This window comes from Patagioenas fasciata, chromosome 1 (assembly GCF_037038585.1).
Source record: "Patagioenas fasciata isolate bPatFas1 chromosome 1, bPatFas1.hap1, whole genome shotgun sequence".
NCBI classification, from domain to species: Eukaryota; Metazoa; Chordata; class Aves; order Columbiformes; family Columbidae; genus Patagioenas; species Patagioenas fasciata.
Window position 1 is genome coordinate 193,947,198 of NC_092520.1, and position 21,214 is coordinate 193,968,411.

Consider the following 21,214-nt stretch of genomic DNA (forward strand, 5'->3'; position numbering starts at 1 on the left):
ATGGTCAGTAGCTTTCTAAAGGTCCCATCTGTAACAATCCGGGTTCCTGACAGGTCCCTTGTAAGCGCAGGTTTCTATGCATGCTCTTGATGGCACCTGCTCCATCACTTTTCCACCACAAACTGGAAAGCTAGCAGAAACTGAGGAAAAAAAAAAAAAAGTTGAAACAACCTATATTCAACCTGTATTGCATAATGAAGCCACTGCTTAGAAAAAAAGTAGGTTGTTCAAAAGCTCAGTTCATGTGATTCTGCTGAGTCTCCGCTGGTCCCTGCAGCAAAACTGGTGAATGTCTAAAGCAGCCTGACATGGCCTGACACGCGCCAGCTGCGCCAGGAGGGCCTGGGAGGCTCCCAGGGCGAGGTGCAGTGAGGGACCCGCCTTGGGGTGCAAGAGCATCAGCAGCGCCCGGGCCCAGTGTGACGGACACAGGGGCTGTTGTGATGGACACGGGACATGGTGTGATTGACACAGAGCCTGGTGTGACAGACATGGGGCCTGGTGTGACGGACATGGGACCTGGTGTGACAGACATGGGGCCTGGTGTGACAGACACCTGGCCTGGTGTGACGGACGTGGGGCCTGGTGTGACGGACATGGGACCTGGTGTGACAGACACAGGGCCTGGTGTGACGGACATGGGGCCTGGTGTGACGGACATGGGACCTGGTGTGACGGACATGGGGCCTGGTGTGACGGACACGGGGCCTGGTGTGACAGACATGGGGCCTGGTGTGACGGACATGGGACCTGGTGTGGCGGACATGGGACCTGGTGTGACGGACACAGGGCCTGGTGTGACGGACACGGGGCCTGGTGTGACGGACATGGGACCTGGTGTGACGGACATGGGGCCTGGTGTGATGGACACAGGGCCTCGTGTCACCGTCTAGGAAACGGACTCTCATTACTCTGCAAAAACAAAGGAGTGATCATTTCAGTCCAAGTTTTTATTGCACTTTACTTTAGAGGATAGCGGACAACCCAGGGTTGTGGGGTTTCTTGCTCTTGGATTTGTTACATACTAAAAACTTCGCAATGCCTGTGGCTGGACGCCCTTTGGCCTGAAAATACAATTCCAACTGTCAGGCCTGCTTCATAGAGCACAGTGGAAGTGTCTCTTCGTGAGCACTTCAAGGCCTCCCACAACACACCGGTGGAGTGCACAGCGGCGGAAAACATCCTGCGGCACGTCCCTCCCGCTCCCGCCGCTCCCGCCGCTCCCGCCGCTCCCGCCGCTCCCGCCGCTCCCGCCGCTCCCGCCGCTCCCGCCGCTCCCGCCGCTCCCGCCGCTCCCGCCGCTCCCGCCGCTCCCGCCGCTCCCGCCGCTCCCGCCGCTCCCCGGGCTGTTCGCGGGGCGGGGACTCCGCTCGGCACTCCCGGAGCCGCCGCGGTGCCGGGCGGAGCTGCTGTTGAAGGCCGAGGCGTTCCCGGGGGCTGGGCCAAAGCTCGGGCTGTGGAGCTGGAGCCTCACGCCCTCTCTGCGTGCGGGAGCTGGGCTGTGCCGGCGGCCCGCTCCGGGCTGAGGGGTGCTGCCGGCGGCCCGCTCTGAGGCCAGGCTCCCCCGGCGGGCGGGAAGAGAGGAGCGGAGCGGGCCCGCGTTAACGCGCCGTTCGGCGTCTCCGGGGCTTCGGTGAGGCGGCCCGTGGGCCGGCTGTGCGGCTTGGTTTCTCTTTCTCCATCGGTTTCTTTGTTTCTCTTAAGCGTCTCCGTTGGGTTTTTGGAAGAGCGATAAAGTTTCGAACACCACACATGCCTGTAATTATTCCGTCCGTGGTGTTTATAGCCCTGTATTTCATACTTCGTGGCTCTATAACTCTTGACAAGTAGCAGTTTCACAGCAGCCGCGGCAGGTTTCCGTGGGCAGTAGCGGCAGGACGGGCCCGCTGGGGCGGTATGTGACCCCCTCACCGCCACAAGTACCTGCGCCCAGGTTTTGGAAATTCCCATAAGCGTGGATCCTGCCCGCCTGCGTTCAGTTTGAAAGCCTGTGCCATGAGCTTTGCACTGCTGCCTCGCTCCTGGGCCTTCTGAGGACTCCTCCCAAATGGTTTTCTTTGATTTCATTCTCTAATTACAAATTGCGAAATCATGGAAGCAGGTACACTGTGTACATATATTGTCACTAGCTGGTAATTAATATTAAGTTATTTTAACATATGTTTACTTTTTTTGCCTCAAATATGAGTCTTGGGATATTTGTTTTGTCCTGTGTGTAGCAATGGCCTCAGGAACAGCACTGGTTTATGACGAGGAGATGACCACTCATAAACTGCTTTGGAGTGAGTAAGTCACTGCTGCCTTTTTTATTTATAGATTCTTATTAGGATTCCTGAGAGAAGTACCAGGTATATTCTGTTTCTGTAAATGTAATAGGGAGTACCTAGTGCTAGATACCCTGTCATTTTCCTAGTAAATGGAAGGTCTTTCCTTTTGGAGAAAAGTGTTTATTCCTGATTTATATCCATATAATTTAATGGAAAATGTTACAGTACTGTTACTGTAATGGGTCCAGATACAGTATCCAGATACTGTAATGATAATCTGAAACTGAATTTGAGAAGCTGAGAAGCCTCCAATCTGGTAGGCCTTAATAATAAGTGTTAGCTTTAATCATCCGAGTAGCCCCCTAAATAAAGTATTTTAAGCTAATTATTTATAAAGCTGAAGTATTCTTGATCTTGGAAAAAAATATGTACACATACTCAGCTGAAACCTGTCAATTAAATCAAGTTAGAAATTGGTATATGCCATTTGCTTAAATGTACCTTTGCTACCCTCTGAGTAACAGCCCACTGCTGTCTTCTCTCCCAAGCCCACTTCTCATGTGTTCACCTTCATTGTAAACTACAGCTTTTCATTTCAGCATTCCTCTTCTGTAGTTAAGCATTGCTAATTTCAGTGGTAAGAAAGGAAACAAAAATGATGCTATTGTGTTTCTTTTTCATTTAAGAATCATATATATTTTTCTGTTTACATATTTTAGAAGCAATTTTGGTTCAATTCCAAGACAAAAAGTATTCAGATTTTTTTTCCTTTTACTCTCGCATGTCCTTCTATGAAGGTAACGAATTTTATTGCAATGGGAAGTTAAAAGGTAGGTATGTTGAAGTGTATTTGTTAGCTGTGCTGGTGTGGTATTATAGTAATGTGATTATTGCTTATTTTTAGTCCTGTTTGCGATATCGAAGTGCCAGAAAGACTGTCATCCTCCTATGAGCAGCTTAAATGTTACAATCTTGTGGAAAGATGTGTCCATGTGCCTGCCAGAGAAGGAAGTGAGGAGGAGATCCTGTTGGTTCACAGGTCTGAAACTTACTTTCATCACTGTTCAGATTAATTCAATGGAATAACAGATCTCATACCTCCAGGTGATATTTTGCTCCATTTGAAAAGATCTGCTCCAAAACTTGATGGCTTTGACTTCCAATAATTTCAGTAGTGACATGGCAGGTCTGAAGTCCAGCTTGGATCAGCCTGCAGTTCATGGTCCAGGTCCAGATCCGTGAGGTTCATGGTGAGACACACATATAGCTGCACAACACAGCTGCAGTTTGGCCAAGGGTGAGAGCCATGTCTTAGAAGCAGGTGCCCAGGGAAGGAGGGGGAGCCTCTACTGAGATTCTTAGCAGAGCTGAATGCAGGTACCCTCTGCTGATGCTCATTCTGGCACTTTCTTTCAAGGCGACCAGTGGGACTGTCTCTAAGCTAGTTCTGAACCCAGCAGCCAAACCCCAGGAGGGAAAGGATGCACTCAGGGCCCTGACATCTGTGATAATAACCAGAGCTTGATCCCAAGTCATACTTAAATTTTCAGATTCCAGAACAGTATTTTTCCTCATAACATACTTGTTTGTTAGAATGCAATTAGTGCTGTGTATGAATATAATTTATTTTCACAGTAAATACTTTGCTTATTGGATATTGAAGAGACTTGATCACTGTTTCCAGTTGAATTGCTCCTGCTAGATGAGTTGGGGACAAATGACTTCACTAAATCTTGTCTTGGTTTCTGTAGATACACTAGAGATAATAGAAGTAGTTCCTTTCTGAAACATTTAGACTGAAACAAATTTATCATGCCTAGAAAAATGTTTTGTGTGTGTCTGTGTGTTCACAGTTAGTTATGGGGCTGCTGATGAACTTAAACTAGGAGTTATACAGTCATTCAGGTTCATATGGTTTTGTTCCCATTAACACCTTCTATTTTGAAGCCACTGTTTAGCTTTATTTCAATTAGGCACCACTGGTGTGTCTCATTTTGTTGTGAAATTCTGGTTGCTTTGGCATTGTCCACCTGGAGGCATGCACATGTGGTCATTTTGCCGTGGATTAGGGCACAGATGGGACAGTGAGTAGGTGCCATCAGCCTCCATTTCCAGCTCACTACATAAGGGCAGGAGAGCAGTGACAGAATTGGGGAAATGTTGCTTCTAGTGCCTTAGTACTTATTGCACTCTTGTACCAGTGAAAAGAGGGAGTTGGTACACACCTGATGAGAGATTCACTCAAATACTTCTCTTCTGTAGAACAAGGGAACACTAGACACACATTCTTGGACTTAAAATTCACACTCTGATGACTATTAGAATCCTAATTTAGTTCTTGTTGGTATCCATATGTAGTATGGATTGCAAAATAGATTGTTGCATGATGAACAAAGAGGCATTTTTTGAAAGCAAGACTAATTGCTCTTGCCACTGGAAAAGGGAGAAGAATGTCAGATTAAGACATCCAAGAACTCTAGCTTTCATAGCGCTCCTTAGTTTTTCACTATATCCTGTGACTAATGTTCCAGACTACCTATTAGACTTGTGAAGTCACACAGAAAGCCCCTTTTAACATATGCTACTTTTAATTATATTTTGCATTGAATAAAACCCTCTGTAGGTCTGTTTGCTTATTTAAGTGTTGTGTTCACCTCTCTCTCCTCTGCAGTTCCGAACACTTGGAAGTGGCAAAAAGCACCCAAACAATGAATGAAGAGGAACTGAAAAGAGTCTCTGGAAATTATGATGCTTTTTTCTTTCATCCGGTGTGTAAGTTAAACTGCCTCCTGTGTTGGGAGCTACAGATGTTTGTGGTTTTGCATCTGAGTGGCACTTTTCTGAGGCAGGGAAAATCAGCAATACATTTTTTGCCATTTAAGTAAGCTTACACATATTTATGATACTGTTATCTGTTTCAAATTTAGTGTAATGCTGTAATTTAAATTAAGTGTCCTGTCATCTGTTCTGCAATCATATCATGCCAGTATATTTTTGTCACTTAATGTTACTGTAGACCATTAGTGACCTACAAATCACTTTTGGGTTACAGTTGCTCTTAAATGTTGTGCCAGGTGAAGGAGGTGAAGTCTTTCATATTTTGTTTCTGTAAGGTTTCTCTCCCTATTTTCAAAGATGCCATGTTATTCCACTAGTCAGTGCAGTATGTGCATCTTATGTTTTTTAACTGCTCCAGAGAGAACATCCCTATAAATGTTGTAAAGTTCTGCTTTCAGCTATCTGCGTACTACCTCAGTAGGGTAGGCTTATGTCAAGACAATATACCATTGGGGTGCAAAAGCACATCTTGTCAGCTTGTTTCAAACTAATCACACAAGTGATGGATGACAACTATGAGGTTCTCTTTTTCAGAACACTTATCACTGTGCCAGGCTAGCAGTAGGAGCAACTTTGCAGCTCGTGGATGCTGTGATGACAGGAAAAGTGTGCAATGGAATGGCATTAGTAAGGTAAGAAAACATAAGAGAAAGTCTTCACTACTCCCCACAAATTTCCTTTATTATGAGTAACCATATGAAACTTTGGTTTAGACCTCCAGGTCACCACAGCCAGAAAAATGCAGCTAATGGGTTCTGTTTGTTCAACAATGTTGCTATTGCAGGAGAATATGCAAAACGGAAATATGGTCTACAGAGGTAAGTGCATGGTTGACCCTAGAGGAGCTTATCGTATGCAAGTATGGCATTCAGATAGCTGTTCGACATTGTACTGTTTTAGATTAATGTCTAGAGATTTCTGGGTGTCACGTAGCTTTTGGGACAGAAAAATCATGATTCATCTGTACCTCCTTTAGATCAAGATGCTGTGGTTCTGCTGAATGTTTTCTTTTACTGATCTATGCAGAATCCTAATTGTTGACTGGGATGTGCACCATGGGCAAGGAACTCAATATATATTCGAAGAGGATCCAAGGTTTGAAGGATATTTTATTTATTTGTTATGTTAGCTGGTTAAATATTGCTTTCATCTGTAATGAATAAGATTTCTTAACTTTCTGAAACTAGAATCTTACAAATACCTTGCTATTTTAGTCACTGTTGGTTTTACTTGTTATGAAATAGAGGGAAAATTCTAGCAAAAAGAAATATGTAAATCTATTTTACTGTAAAGAATATCACTCAACATAAGCAATATGACTACCTTGGTTTGCCAGTAGTAAGACCTCTCTGTGACAGAATTAGATTCTAGAAAGAAGTCTGCTTTTCTGAAAATGTCTTGTCTTTGATATGAAGGGATTGCATGAATACAATTAATTTTTAGCACCTGTCCTAGGATAATTTTGGCGTAGGCCCTACTGTACCAAGTTTCACAGTTCAAGTCCATCAAGAGAACTAAGGGGAAAGGATGATTCTGTTTCATGCTGTCAGTCAGTACAGCCATGACGTTCAAGATGTAAAGTCAGTTTAAGAATCTTTTTGTCAAGTTGCTTTTGTTTTTTGTATCTTTCAGTGTTTTGTATTTTTCCTGGCATCGCTATGAACATCAGGAATTCTGGCCATCACTCAAAGAATCTGATTATGATGCTGTGGGTCTGGGCAGAGGAGAAGGTTTTAACATAAATTTGCCTTGGAATAAGGTAAATGTTGTTTACAGCACAACAAAGCAAATGCAGTAGCTTTCTATCTCATGCTTTACGTAAAACCTTCTGAGAGGCGCACTGCTTTGCTTGCTTGGCAGATGTCTTGGCACAATGTGCCTCCTTCTTGTCAGTGGAATGTCTGCTGAGAAATATGGCTCAGAATATGATGATGTTAAAAAAAAAAAAAAGAGAAACACGCACATATTCTTTTTTTCTTTAATATCTTGCCTAGCCATCAAAACAAGGGTTTCAGGAGATTACATCCATTCTCATTCAGTAGAGAAAAATGGTGGATATTTATGCACTTTACTTAAATGGAGCTTGTTTTACTTGACCTCATAAGGTTCCCTTACCTTTAAATTTCAGTACTATCTTTCCCTACAGTCTTGAAGAACCTTAGAAAATTTGTTATTTTAACAGGAAAATGTGACCTATGTTTCTCACATTTTGCAGGTTGGGATGGGAAATTCAGATTATCTTGCTGCGTTTTTCCATGTGTTGCTTCCAATGGCTTTTGAGGTAATTTTTTACTGCTCTGCTCTTTAGAATCATAGAAAATATTAGAATGGTGTGAGTTGGAAACGACCCACAAGGATGATCGAGTCCAACTCCTGTCCCTGCATATGACAACCCCACAGTTCCTACCATGTGTCTGAGGGTGTTGTCCAGTCTCTTCTTGAACACTGTCAGGCTTGGGGCTGTGACATCTCCCTGGGGAACCTGTTCCAATGCTCCACCACCCTCTGGTTGAAGAACCTTTTCCTAATGTGCAACCTAAACCTCCCCTGGCACATGTTCCTGGTTCTGTCATTGATCACTGACAAGAAGAGTTCAGCACCTGCCCCTCCTCCTCCCCTAGTGAGGAAGCTGTATACCACAATGAGGACTCCCCTCAGTCTCCTCCAGGCTGAACAAACCAAGTAACTTTAGCTGCTCCTCATACAGTTTCCGCTCCAAACCCTTCGCCAACTTCATAACCTCTTCTGGACACTCTCCAGTAGCTTTATATCCTTTTCATCCTGTGGCACCCAGAACTGCACCCAGTGCTCCAGGTGAGGCTGCACCAGTGCAGAGTAGAGCGGTAATAGCAAAACCAAAGATGACTACTTAAGTACTTCTTAAGCAGATATCATCGAATATTTTGTAGAAAAGCAGTAATTACCAGTAGCACAGTTAACGCATTATTTATGCTGATATGAATAATGCCCTGATCAACTGAATAGTATCTATGGAATGCTAGCTTTTAAATAATCAATATAATATATGCAGCTTTTCTAGCAGGAATGAAAATAGTATAAAACGGTAATCTCAATTTTTATTCAAGGAGAGTCTTTATTTGTGTTCATATTCTAGCTGAAAAAAACAGCTGAACATGGTGCAGTTCAAATCCAGTACAAAATTGAAAATAGGACATAAGAATGTGCTACAACTCTCTCTGTTTTATAACAGTTTGATCCTGAATTGGTTCTTGTCTCCTCTGGTTACGATTCTGGAATTGGAGACCCTGAAGTAAGTAACTAGTTGTGGCATTTGCGTTGTCAGTGATGAATCTGTTTTCAAAATATTCCCACCTCTTAAATGCCCTGTGATTGCTAAGTGAAATTCACTTTGACCATGCTAAAAATACATGTTTGAGTCTTTAAGCTCATTAAATACTACAATGAGACATATAAAGACAGATTATCTCATAGGCATAATTACTGTGTTGTTTTTTGTACCTTCCTTGAAAGTTGGTGCAGCGTTTTGTTAGATGCAATGAGAAGCAAGGGTTCCGGTATTCCAATTCAGACTCATGTATTTCAGAGTGTATGGTTTGTTTTTTTTGCACCAATGTTCTTAAATCAGAGTTCCATCTCTTAATTTTTTTTCTTTGATTTAGGGTCAGATGGATGCAACTCCTGAGGTTTTTGCCCACCTTACCCATTTCCTGATGCAGTTAGCTAATGGAAAGCTGTGTGTTGTCCTAGAGGTAAAGACTTTTGAAACATACTCCCAGGGGTAGGGTCTATGTTTTAGAGCTTTATAGGGCAAGCTAGAAACTAAACTTATTAGCAAAATAATTTATTCTTTTTATCTTTCTTTTGAGAATCAGGAATGCAAAAGTGGATAAGATTTGACAATGTTCTTATACACTGTAAAATTAAAAGAAGGCCTTAACTGATGTTTTTGACTTAAAATTTTGAAGCAGAGGAGCAAATACTTGTTCAAAAACACCATATCCTCCACAGATATGTTCAGTTCTTGTCAACAGTGACTAGTCTACTGCTTTGGGTAGTTCCAAACTCATTAAAACATATTTAGTGAATTAGCTGCACTAACAACGTTTCTGCAAGTTTGTCTTACTCCAAAGAGTTTAAAAAACCTTTAACCTAAATATACTCTTATTTAATGAAGAAGCACTTGCTGTATTTGCTCTTTTTTGATTAAAACCTGCTGTGTGAACTCTTTTTTTAAGAGCTTTTAAAAAAAATATAAAATGTTTCCTCCTTTTGAAATCTAGATTTCAACTTGCTATTTCTGTTGCATGTTAGAAAAATGGTGGTTTTTCGGGTAAATAATTGTGTGGAAATATTTCTGCTGACAAGGCCTCTGAGAGTGAATGGTTTATTAATTGATTCACTTGAACTCTGTTTTGCATGGCCTTTGTTCCATCATCTGTCTCTCCAGCAGGTTCTGTATATATCTGTCTACTAGCTGAAGTGTAGATAAGCATCCCCTCCTAGTACGGGGACGGGGACTGTGACTGCTCCGCAGGTGGCATGCAGGGAGCAGGCAGTCAGCTACAACCTAGCAGTCTGGAATCTGTCTTCAGTTGTTCTGCCAAACCATTAGGACAACCATATCTTAAAAGTGTCAGTCTGTGGGAGATTTCCTTTGTATGGACATTTTAGAGTGATAGTGTTTGACTTCTAAGGAATTTTCCACAAGAATTACTGAAGATGACGTATCACAGATAGGGATGGAGAAGGAATATGTTTCCAGGGTTTTCATGGCAAAGTCATGACCAATTTCCAAAATGAACTGAACCATGAGAAAGTGAGTTGAATCATGGGATGCCAGTGAAGTTCAACAAATAGCCTCTAACTTAACTGTTTTCTTATTGAAAATCATTAGCGTAGATGTTCTTGCATATCATCTTCTGTTTCTGTAAATTCAACTATATTTCAGAAGTTTAATTTATTTTCCTTGGTGGTATTCAAATAGGTGTTACAAGTACTCATTCCTTGAATGACATAAAATTGTTTTTTTTCTAGGGTGGATACCACTTAAAGTCATTGTCTGAATCAGTCTGTATGACTGTAAAAACTTTGCTTGGAGATCCTGTACCTCAGATAACTGGAGAAATGGCACCTTGCCTAAGGTAAGCGTATGAAGAATTTTAGGACAAACCATGTGTTTATCAAAGAGACTGCAGGTATGCATGCTTTGAACATAATATTGAACCAAGGTTTTAATATGACACTCTATAATATATTTTCCACTTTAGATAACTTGCTTTTTGAAAAAGTCATCCAAAATACAGTTTTGTATACTTTTGTTTCTGAAATGTTTTCAAGTTGCAAGAAGTTCTGGCTTACAATTGTATGCTATTTATCCTTGGGCTTCGTTATCCTGTAAGGATCCATCTCACTCAAGGGTGAGATAATCGTGCTGTAATCAAGACAGTACTGGTGAATAACAGCCAGTAATTGGGCAAGTGTGTGATCACAAGGATTAGTTCTCCAGACACCAGAACCACTTCAGTGGCTGCAGTACAGCAAGAGCTGGAGCCAGCCTTTCCTCACTGAGAGCTGATGCTGTGCAGAGTCGGTCTTGACTCCTTGTGTTCCTGGAATTTGGAGTATTGAGGCCTGGGGTGTGAAAGCATATGACTGTGTAGAGCTGAACCTAGATAATTAAACTTAGGCCCTAACTTCTTTTTGGAGACAGTAAGATTGTATTTGCACAATGCTGAATCTGACCTAGAAGCAGTCTGAATCTTGTGCCTTAATCAGTCCCACGTCTAAACAGCATCTCCCTCTATGTGTCTGTACCATCTCCTCCACATCTCCGTGATCCATCTTCAGTGTCCCTACTCCGATAGTTGTTCCATGTTTTTTTTCAGCAGTGATACTTACTCCTCATGCATTTTTTAGTGGCAGCACCTACCACATGGCTGTGTTAGTTACAACTTGGAGCTCAGGTCAGTCAGGGAAGCAGTGCAGATACACACAGGCTCTGGGCAGAGTTGGATTTGGTAAACTCTGATGGAGCAAAGCTGGTTATTTTGCTGCTAGCACATCCCATAGTTGCTGCATCACCTCTTTTTCTGCTCTGCCAACTGTAGTAACTCAGGTTGCTGTCATCCTAGGTAAAAGAGAGGTGTTTACATAGTCATCCATTAAGTCGGTCCAGCTCTTGAACACCTCACAAGTAATCTCTAAGTACATAGAATTTGTCCTGGATTGAACATGACCTGGATTATGTTTGTAGGATAGCTAGCATAATAGGACCATTTGCCTATAGTGCAGCAAGTAGCAGGGATGATAAAAAAGATATTTCAATGCACAGAATAGTGGCAAATGTGATTTACTTGATTTCTACACTACTCCAAATCTTCCTGAACAGATAGTCTTGCTTTTGAGTGAATCTAATTACATCTTTACATTCTGTAGATAAAATCTTTGACAGAGCAAAGACCAACAGGTGAAATCCTGCCCTTACTGAAGCCAGGGACGGGTGTGTTTCCTCCCACAGCAAGGTCAGGATTTCACTCGCTGTCTTTAAATGTGTACTTAAAAGGTACATACTACATATGTTCTTCACTTTAATTTTTTTGACTCTTGCATTTAATCTTTCTGAGCAATCTGCCCATTGACTCTCATTCTCTTTATTTTTCTGTTTTGCATTCTTGGAACAGATGAGAGCTTGTTCATATTCAGTTGTGGGGTTTTTTTTTGTTTTGTTTTTTCATGGAGGTAAATTATGTTTCTTGCATTTCCATTATTGCTGATACTGTTAATCCTGTTTCTTTTGTAGTGCAATTGAATCTATTCAAAATGTGAGAGCAGCACATAAACCCTACTGGAAATGGTTGGCGTATGAAGGTAATTACTCTTTTCTTTCTTCAAGCAAAAGTGATTGGTAAATGGATTCAAAATTATCAAGATTAATACCAGTGGATGAAAAGAATTGAACTACCAGTTATTCATCAAGTGACCAATGAAGCACTAAGAGGTGTCATTCAGGTCCATGTCTTCAGCTGGTCTGAAAAGAACTTCTGAAGCTGGCAAACATCACACCAAACGGTAGTGCTTTGATACCTTTGTTTGAGGATGCTGTTTTCTATGTCAAAAGTATGGACATAATTTCTAGATTAAAGTAAATGTAGCAGCACTGAAAAATAATACCTGTGGCAGGATGCATTGTAGCTAGTGCATGGAAAGAAATAGGTATACTATGAATACAGACCTACTCTTTTTGTAAATAAGTGTAACCAAACATTAAGAGGTCAGGAATTAAAACATGTGAAACCCCTCTTTTTATTTTCTCTCTAGACACATCAGTTTTACAAAATTTGAGCACCAAGTCACACCCACCAAAGAAGGCTAATCCGAATCCCTTCACAGACCCTGAATCTAAGATTACTAACAATGATGAAAGTGTCAAAGTAGAAAGGTTTTTGGAACTCCACATGAAAAATATTCTATTTCCAGTACCTCCCATCAAAACAGCAACAACAGCTGACTCTAAAGGTTCAGCACATTTGCTCCCTGTACCCGTTCATTTGGTGAAGGAAATGGATAAAACTGAAATAAAAGCGCTTGTCAGGTTGGTCCTGTTTTTTTAATTTTCAACATAATTATGAGGATGAGAGGTCTTTGTACAGACTGCCATCTAGCTCTGTCTCTGTCATGGTCATCTTTTTGGCCTTGGTCTACTCAATTATAGTCAGAGTTTATTTCTTTGAAAAATTGAGACATCAGTGTTGGTTACCACTCGTTGCCTGATAAAGATAAGCCTGGTAAACTTTAAAGTTCCTTTAAAGAACTAATCAGAATATTTTCAGAGAAAACTGCTTCAATTGAGATAGAACAGTCAGCACAAATGTATTCATTTAGGAAGAGATTTTGCTAGAAGGTACCTTAAAGCTCTGTCTTCACTTTTAGCTGAAAAAAATACCAAACTGATCTGATTGGAGCAGCTCAGCTTTATGTCTTCGTCTAATTCTGACAGAACTCTTTCCTCAATACTGTCAGACATTTTTGTTTTCCTTCCAGTGCAGAATGGAGACGGGTTTAAAGAGCTCAAGACTGTCAGGCAACAGCGTTGTCATCTTCCTGCTAGATCTGGGGTTTTGAGAATGAACGTGTTGCACAAAATGTACCCCATCAATACTAACTGCAAAGTACTCTGTCTGTGTCCTCTTAGAAAGCATTAATGCTTCTAACCTAGTTTTTCTTCATTTAATTTATTTTACAGTGGCTTTTATGCAGACCTTGTGAAAGAGGACAAAATTTTACACTCTCTTGGCAATATGCTGGCCGTCCTAGATAAAATACTTAAGAAGGAGGTAATAATAAACTGCCTTGATCTTGGGGGGTGGGGAGGGAGCTGGATTACACCAACTTCTGATTCTGCTATATTGTCATTCATGTTATGCCATAATTCACAGCCCCACTAATCTCAACTAGAATATGGCTAGCTACAAGAGTGAGGATGAAAGATCAGAAAACTCTCATTTAGGGGTAGCTGTTAACCCCAGGACATCTTTCAAATTATCTTTAGGCAAGATATTTTCCTGCTTTTCTGCAGTCCCAGCCTGTGAGTCAGTAAGACCTTTCTTGTCCCTCTCAAACATACAGATGAGCCAGGTATTCCTTCTTCCAGTTGAGGGGAGCAGAAGTTGGTCTATCGAGCACCAGTGAGCAACAGCAAGAAATGTAGAAAACTTTCCTGTTTCAGTGTACAGTTTTGCCTTCTGTCTCTAGCAGAGTTTACTTCTACCTTACCCTTCCTCACAGGATGCTGTGCTATGTACAGCTGCGCTCGCCATGATTTGTACAACAATTTCCTCTGAGCAAATTTTTATTTACACACGCCACCCCCACCCTGCTGTAGTGGAGCTGTTGAAAATACTGCTGTGTGCTGTGGTTCTGAACAGAGTAATTCCAGTTCTGCATTTTGATTCTTGCATGGTCAGGAGTGAAAGGCAGGCTTAGAGGGTGCATGTCTATATGTACAAAACCTTGGAGAAGCAAAGAGGAAAAAATGCAAACAAGAATGTTACATCATAATAAATCAGTCTCTCCCTTTGAATGAAAAGCTCTCCTTAAAGTACCAGGACTGCAAGGAAGAGTTCCTCTAGGATAACTTATAAATAGATTTTAAAAAAAGGAACTGGGAAAAAGAAATAGAACTTTTCATGAGTTGGAGATGCTAAGCTGAGCTTTTTGTGTTGCCAAAGAGGAGGAGTGGGGAGGGGTAGTATGCATTATGTTTTAGCTTAGCTTTCATGTAGTGTTCAAAGCACTACACAACACAAACACTTAACGGTTGACTAAGACTGTCATTGTATTTTTCATAAAGAAATAGCTTACCTAGGTTAAAGGAAGAGTTGGAATTAGACTTCAGGGGCTACCTCCTCTTCATAGGGTGTATTTTCCTGGTGCAGTTTGCCTGCTGGCACACTGAATGTATCCAGTCTGCAGACTTTCAAGAGAACCAGTAAAGATGACCTTCCCCAACAAAAGCTATTTTTACAGTTGCCTTTCAGCATAGCACCATGCTTTTGAAGTAATAAAACAGCTCTTGGCATAATGATCAAACATGGCCTTTCTGTGTAAAATGAATTAATAACATTTTCTTAACCCCACTGCAATAGACCATTAAGATCCCTCTCATATAGCTAGAGCTTTGTTTGAATGATACATGTAAACAAGTAAAAATACAGTTGTTACAAAAAATAAATTATGTTTTCTTGTGCAGCATTAATTATTTCTGAATGAAAAATATATTTTGTAGGTATGCAATGGAATTGCAGAATCACCCAGAGCTGCTGTTTCTGTTGCTGTTGCACTTAGACATTCTGTTCAGTTTGGATTTCAAAGGTGAATTTGTGTCTCTTGCATTTGGGGCTCTTTGACAAAATGTAAAAATATGATAAAAGTATGTAAAATATGGCAAATTGCCTTTGAAACCTTAATTTTAAACCACATAGAATTTCCAATATATAGCATAGTCAATATTGTATGTGCCAGCAAAAACTTTTTTTGCATTACCAAAGGCAAAACATTTGTAAGGAGGACTGCTGTGCTAGCCTACATTTTCTTTGTCAGATTTCGATTGTCTTTGGCCTCAGGACTTTTTCTTGGTTTTGTTTTTACTTCCCAGTGTTTAGGGGGGTGGGGGGTTGGAGAGAAAAGGAGTTCCCTGAGCTGTCATAAATGTGTTTTCTATATGCTTTTAATGGACCAAATTCAGAAACAATATATATTAATTTTTATGCATCTAATCTACATGCAAAGTCTCTAAACAAATTGAACTAACTGAAAAAAATTACTTGTAGATGGAAATGTTCTTTGTTTTCTGCAGGGTGCTTTGTATATTTGTTGGAGACATGCAAATCATTCCGAACATAGAAGATGGGTGAGCTTTCTCTTTGCTTCAGGGAGTCAAATCCCAAAGGCTTTATAAATGTTCATTAAGTGTCCATATGTATGATGAAATGTGCACTAAGGAATCAGTCATGAACTAATGTTCATTAACGTTTAGCTTGAGACAAAATATGAACCATCCCCAAATATATCTTTAAAGACAAACTGCTATCTCTAAATGCCACTTTATTAATTTAGTGGTAGGTTTAAAGTATGACCCTTCTATATGAATTTAAATTTAGATTGTTATTGAAAATGGAATATTGAACATATAAAGTAATAAAGGCAGCAATTATTAATTTTATAGGGTGTACTCTGGGGCACATACTGCTGATGCCGAGTTCTCTACTGAAAGTCATCTTTACTTACTTATAACTTTTTTTGCCACTTCCTCTTTTTCTTAAATGTAACTTGCCCGTAGTCTCGAATACTCTTCTTAGAAATACTTTAAAAAGGATTTCAGTTTTAATTGGTGTTTTCATTACTACATACCATAACATAAATAGTTATTTGTTCCTGTGTTATGAATTAATTTTAAAGAATGATGAAGGAAAATACCTTTTTATTTCATTGGAAGTCATTGCTTAAATACTCAGATGTGGGGGTTTTTATTTGCAGAAAAATACTCATGATACATATTTGTGAGAATGAACAGTCTGGAAAGACCAGCTCCAAACACTGTATTTCTCTAAACTGGAAAGAGGTAAGATTCGCTTTCTGGAAACAACATAAAACTTTTTTAGCAGAAATAATACATTGACAATTCATAAAATCACTCTGAGAATTACACCTCTCACTGCAATTTGGATCTTTGAAAATATTGCCTTTTCTTGCCCTTACCTGGGTACTGCTCCTTCACAGCTATTCAGAGAGTGTTAGAAGGCGCAGCTTTGAGGAAACCTTCAGTAGCCACTGTAGTTCATCTTAAAGAAGGCAGAGTTAGAGTGCAAAGACACTAAGGAAGAGATGAATAATCTACATGTTTAATATAAAAATAGACCAGTATTGTGTTTCCTAGGTCAGTCAAAAGCTTTCTGTGACTGTTTTATATCTGGGAATTTGGGGCTTTACATCTGTACTAAATGGTTTCTCATTGTTGTTAAAGGATGCTGAAGGAAATGACTTCTTTTCTGCTCTACTTGGATTCATTCTTCCTGTAGCATATAGTTATCAGCCTAACCTGACAGTAATAGCTATTGGACCAAACAGGAGCCTTGGAATAAGTGGGATTTCTCTCCTTTTTGCTTTACTACAAGGATTAGCCGAGTCTCGCATTTTTGCAGTGATGGAGGTAAGCAGTGGTGCTAAAGCAGCGGTACTTCTACGTGCCTAGGACAGAACTGAAATCAGTCAGCAGCGTGCTGGGTATAAACTGCTTCAGGCTGCTCAGTAGAAGATCTTGGCTGTATCTGTGGTGTCTTGGGTACCCCTGAGCTCACCACACAAGCAGCCCAAGGTTCTCTCTGGCCTGAGAACAAGGGCAGACACAGATACGCACCAAGGCATAGGCAGCCTGTGTGAGGGAGCAGGTGAGGCATGAATGCAAGTCCATGGTTATGTCTGCAGGCAGTTTGCCACAGTTTGGGAATTAACTTCCCTTTCTACCCCGGATTTATAGCTCACAGCTGTCTCCTGAAAAGGGACACTTGTCTGTTAATTACATGGCCTCTTTCCATCGAATGTGACTGAAAGCAGCCCACTGTCCTGTTTATCATAAACCACTAAATTTCCTCTCCTTCTCTTTCCCGTGCTCTACGTTATCACATGCAACTTCCATCATGCAGAAAAGAAATCAAAATGGTACAGATCCTTTAGGTGAACTTAATTACAATAATGCATAGAGGACCCATCTACCCCAGCTTTGTGTTTCTGATAGAAAGCATGGGAAAGAAAATAAAGAATATATAAATCTTTCCCTAGTATAGTTTTTCCATACATTACCACAGTAAGAATCTCTAAATTTAGGAAGTGGGAGACTGTATCCAGACCAGTGTGAGACAAGTGCCAGTGAGCATTATCTTCCCTGAATTTGTCTGATCTCTTTTAAGAACTCAGCTTACACTCTTGGCCCCTGCAGCATCCTGTGGCTGTAGCCCAATTTCTGTGTGTTCTGTGAAACAGTAACTTTTGATTGCTTTTGTGCCTTCTAGTCCTTATTTAATGAGAAACAATGAATAATTGTTCACGTATGCAATTGTATTCTAATCTGTTTTGCAGCAAGTATCCAATTAAAGACATACTATTCATTAAGCTGCCAATTAAGTGGATTATGACATACTTTATTCTGTAGTCTTCTCATATGTTACTTGTTTTAATTTACAGTGCTGATATGTAAATTGTCTAAGCTAATATAATTTGTAGAGTGATATGCAGTATGCAAAAATAGTGTATTTGCATACTGCTAATTAGGACTATGAAATTGAAAGAATTATTGATATTCTGGAGGGTAAACTCATAGATAAAAAGGAAGTTAGATGTACATCTTTAAGAAATGACTGAGATTTTTATATTGACACTCCACAAGTAGCTCCATAACAGGATTATCTAATGTGTGGGGATTTTCTATTGCATGGCTTTGGCTCTTTAGGATGATTGAAACAATAATTCTGTCTTTTAAAAATGAAAGAGAGGTTACAATCTTAAAAATAAATTGTAATAATCCTCATATACTATGGACACCTCAGAATATAATTTCTGTGAGTAAATAACATTGAATTAGACTGTTAGGAGTCAAAAAACTGGTTTTGATGAAGCAAAAGATATTATTTTCTACAGATAGAAAATAAATTATACATGAAGTAAACAAGCTCTGTGTTCCCCTTCCCTCCTAATATTTTTTACCTTTAACCCATCACTGTTTCTTTTCAATCACAAAAGAAAAACTGAGATTCTTTCTCTATTTAAAAAAAGATAGTTTTACAGGAGATAAAAAATAATTTACCTTTTTCATAAATAACTTCTCAATTTTGACACATTTTTATTTGAAAATTGAAAGTTGCTCATTCTTGCAATTAATATTAGCAACTGAATTATAAAAGCTTGTTTTAAAATATTTCATGTATTACTGAAACAAAGAAAGTTTGGTTCCCAGGAGTATTTTTTTTATTTATTTCTTAAATAGGACACTGAGATGAATTTAATGCGAAGTGTAGCCAAAGCATTAGTGGGTGCCTCTACACCTGACTTTGGAGTTTATGTGCCTCCTACCCAAGAAAAAGTAACTAAAATAAAAATATTAAGAGATCAGTTTCAGCAGGAATGGAAAATGCTTCAATGTTCAGGTAAGCTGTCTATTTTTATCTACCAAAATATTATGTGCTTAAAGAATGGTTAGTAAGATGTGCACTGACTCTGATTGCTAATGTGTTTTCTGGATATAGTGCCAAATCAGGTGACATTTTTATACCTTTAACTTGTCCAGAAAGAACTTCACATAACTCAGTAGTGATTAGTTGTGCTTGAAGTCCCTGCACAAATAGCTGAGGATCGGGTACTGCATTTGTATAGGAATAGGATTAGGCAGGTGGGTATGTTTTCAAGCATATTTGTCCAGAAATGTTTCTGTACTGAATTAAGTTTCATTTTTCAAGAGAAAAAGCAATTATAAATGTGGGCGTCTCTCTCTGAAAGAAAATACCCTGTTGTCTTTCAGAAGAAATGGCAAGAGCAGTGATCTGGGTCCAATAAAAATGTTCTTACCAGGCTGGGAATTTTGTGATATGAGCTTGATTAATAATGGGTTTTATTATTGCTGTTCTTTTCAGTGAAGGATGGGATTTCAAGAAATTGACATCACTTCAGGATTACTTTACACAGCAGAAGAAAAACAAAATGTGTTGCTCTTCACGTTGCCTTTTAAATCATCAGGAAGAGAGATAAGAGCCATTCACAATTGCCTCCTGTTTTTAAAATACTTAAAAATCCATATTTTCAGCTAGAGAATTGTGCTTGCAAATTTTGTCTTTGTTACTGCAACTTGGGGCCCAGGTCATTTGTGACATTGTAAGTCAGGCTTGCGTGTGCTGTAGCTTGATTGCGTGGATGCCAAAGCAGCCCAGAAGACAGGCACCTGAACAAGCAGTCACAATAGCCAAAACATTTTAATGTTATTCAACACAATACCGAAGTGCTTGCACTGCTGCCACCACAACCGTTTCATTGGGAGTTTAAACCTTAAGAATAGGTCCTTCAGACTAATAAAATTTCATAACCTGATTTAAAGGATTCACCTAACATGATCTATTATTTTAATTTTTCTAATGCGTAATTGTCAATTGCAAGAAGAAAGAAAAGCAGCTCAAGAGCTGTAGCGTGGGCCTTTCCTCCATCACGCCTGTGATGTACTAGGCATGACAGAAAAAAATATTTTGTGTGTATAAAATTACAAATACATAGCTGAATCAAGCGGTGTATGGAGGGCTTCATTCTGCCCTCTTTTCAAACGTTGTCTATATAACAAATAAAAACCCCAAACCCCCTGAGATCGGGTACTGGCCCAAGGCTGACATCATCTGAGTGATCAAAACTGGACATCCCTGGGCAGCAGCCATGGTGTGCCTTGTTTTGCAGCCTTCCAGATATGGTTTAGGGCTCAGTTTCAAGAGAATGTATCTGTGATTGTGACCTTTTGATTTCAGAAACTTGAAATTATGTTTATAGTGTCATTGCTCCTTGGATCAACTTTACATAATTTGAATAACTAAATCTGTTTTTACAGTTGGCAATACTGCTTGGCATACTGGTTTTCAGTGATTGCTGGATGGGAAATGATGTCCCATCCTTTAACACTTTGAGATAAAAGTCTATTTCAAAATAAACTAAAAAACATGTCAAACATTTTCACAAAAAGTTTTCAGAACAGGAGGGTTGTTGGTTTATTCTTTTCTCTCCCCAGAAAAAGAAAAAAAAAAAAAAAAAACACCAAACTGTTAATTTAGCATTTTAAAGGAAAGAGCATTTTTTTCAGAAATATTTCCGTTTGTTCCCTTTTACCTGCCTTTGTTCAACTGAATTTCTACAGCCAGTGTCTACATGAAACAAATGTTGTGTTTTGGTATGTTTTTTTCTAAGATCTTGATAAATTTATTAAAGAATTAATTATGAGGGGAAAACAAAAAAAGTGTACTTTTGGAGAATTAGTTTGCAAATATTGTCAGAAGCCTGCAGAGTTACCTTGTGTGGCTTGGGATACAGCCCAGCACAGCTCAGTGCTTTCTGGCAACGTGTTATTTCTTGCCAGTTGAGTGACAGCATTAAGTATCATAGGAATGGTTCAAAACTCGTGAACTGCTTAAACCAGCAGGGAGTGGAAGTAACCTCAAAAGATCATCTAGTCCAATCACCCCACGGGAGCAGGAACACCCAGGTGAGGCTACACACGAACGTGTCCAGGTGGGTTTTGAATGTCTCCAGAGAAGGAGACTCCACAACCTCCCTGGGCAGCCTGTTCCAGTGCTCTGTTACCCTCACTGAGAAGTTTCTTCTCAATTTTAAGTGGAACCTCCTGTGTTCCAGTTTGAACCCATTACCCCTTGTCCTACCATTGGTTGTCACTGAGAAAAGCCTGGCTCCATCCTCGTGACACTCACCCTTTACATATTTATAAACATTAATTAGGCCACCCCTCAGTCTCCTCCACGCTAAAGAGACCCAGCTCCCTCAGCCTTTCCTCATAAGGGAGATGCTCCACTCCCTTAATCATCTTTGTTGCC

The 21,214-nt window shown here is 40.0% G+C and overlaps 1 protein-coding gene across 6 annotated transcripts; it reads left to right on the forward strand.

Moving 5' to 3' along the window:
• Positions 1 to 1,375: 1,375 nt before the first annotated feature.
• Positions 1,376 to 20,351, forward strand: HDAC10 (histone deacetylase 10). Of its 6 annotated transcripts, none has more exons than XM_071803386.1 (21): positions 1,376 to 2,101; positions 2,220 to 2,286; positions 3,172 to 3,306; positions 4,939 to 5,035; positions 5,640 to 5,737; positions 5,819 to 5,923; positions 6,132 to 6,200; positions 6,738 to 6,864; positions 7,321 to 7,386; positions 8,317 to 8,376; positions 8,747 to 8,836; positions 10,122 to 10,228; positions 11,887 to 11,954; positions 12,405 to 12,678; positions 13,330 to 13,420; positions 14,872 to 14,957; positions 15,442 to 15,495; positions 16,122 to 16,206; positions 16,609 to 16,794; positions 18,625 to 18,784; positions 19,268 to 20,351. In XM_071803386.1, the coding sequence occupies exons 1-21, from the start codon at positions 2,092 to 2,094 to the stop codon at positions 19,291 to 19,293; spliced, it is 2,061 nt and encodes a 686-aa protein (XP_071659487.1). In that variant the 5' UTR covers positions 1,376 to 2,091; the 3' UTR covers positions 19,294 to 20,351. The 6 variants fall into 6 exon arrangements, with proteins under 6 accessions (XP_071659487.1, XP_065713110.1, XP_071659488.1 ...); XM_065857038.2 differs by having other exon boundaries at positions 1,376 to 1,633; XM_065857055.2 differs by having other exon boundaries at positions 1,377 to 1,633; positions 2,220 to 2,282.
• The last annotated feature ends 863 nt before the right edge of the window (positions 20,352 to 21,214 follow it).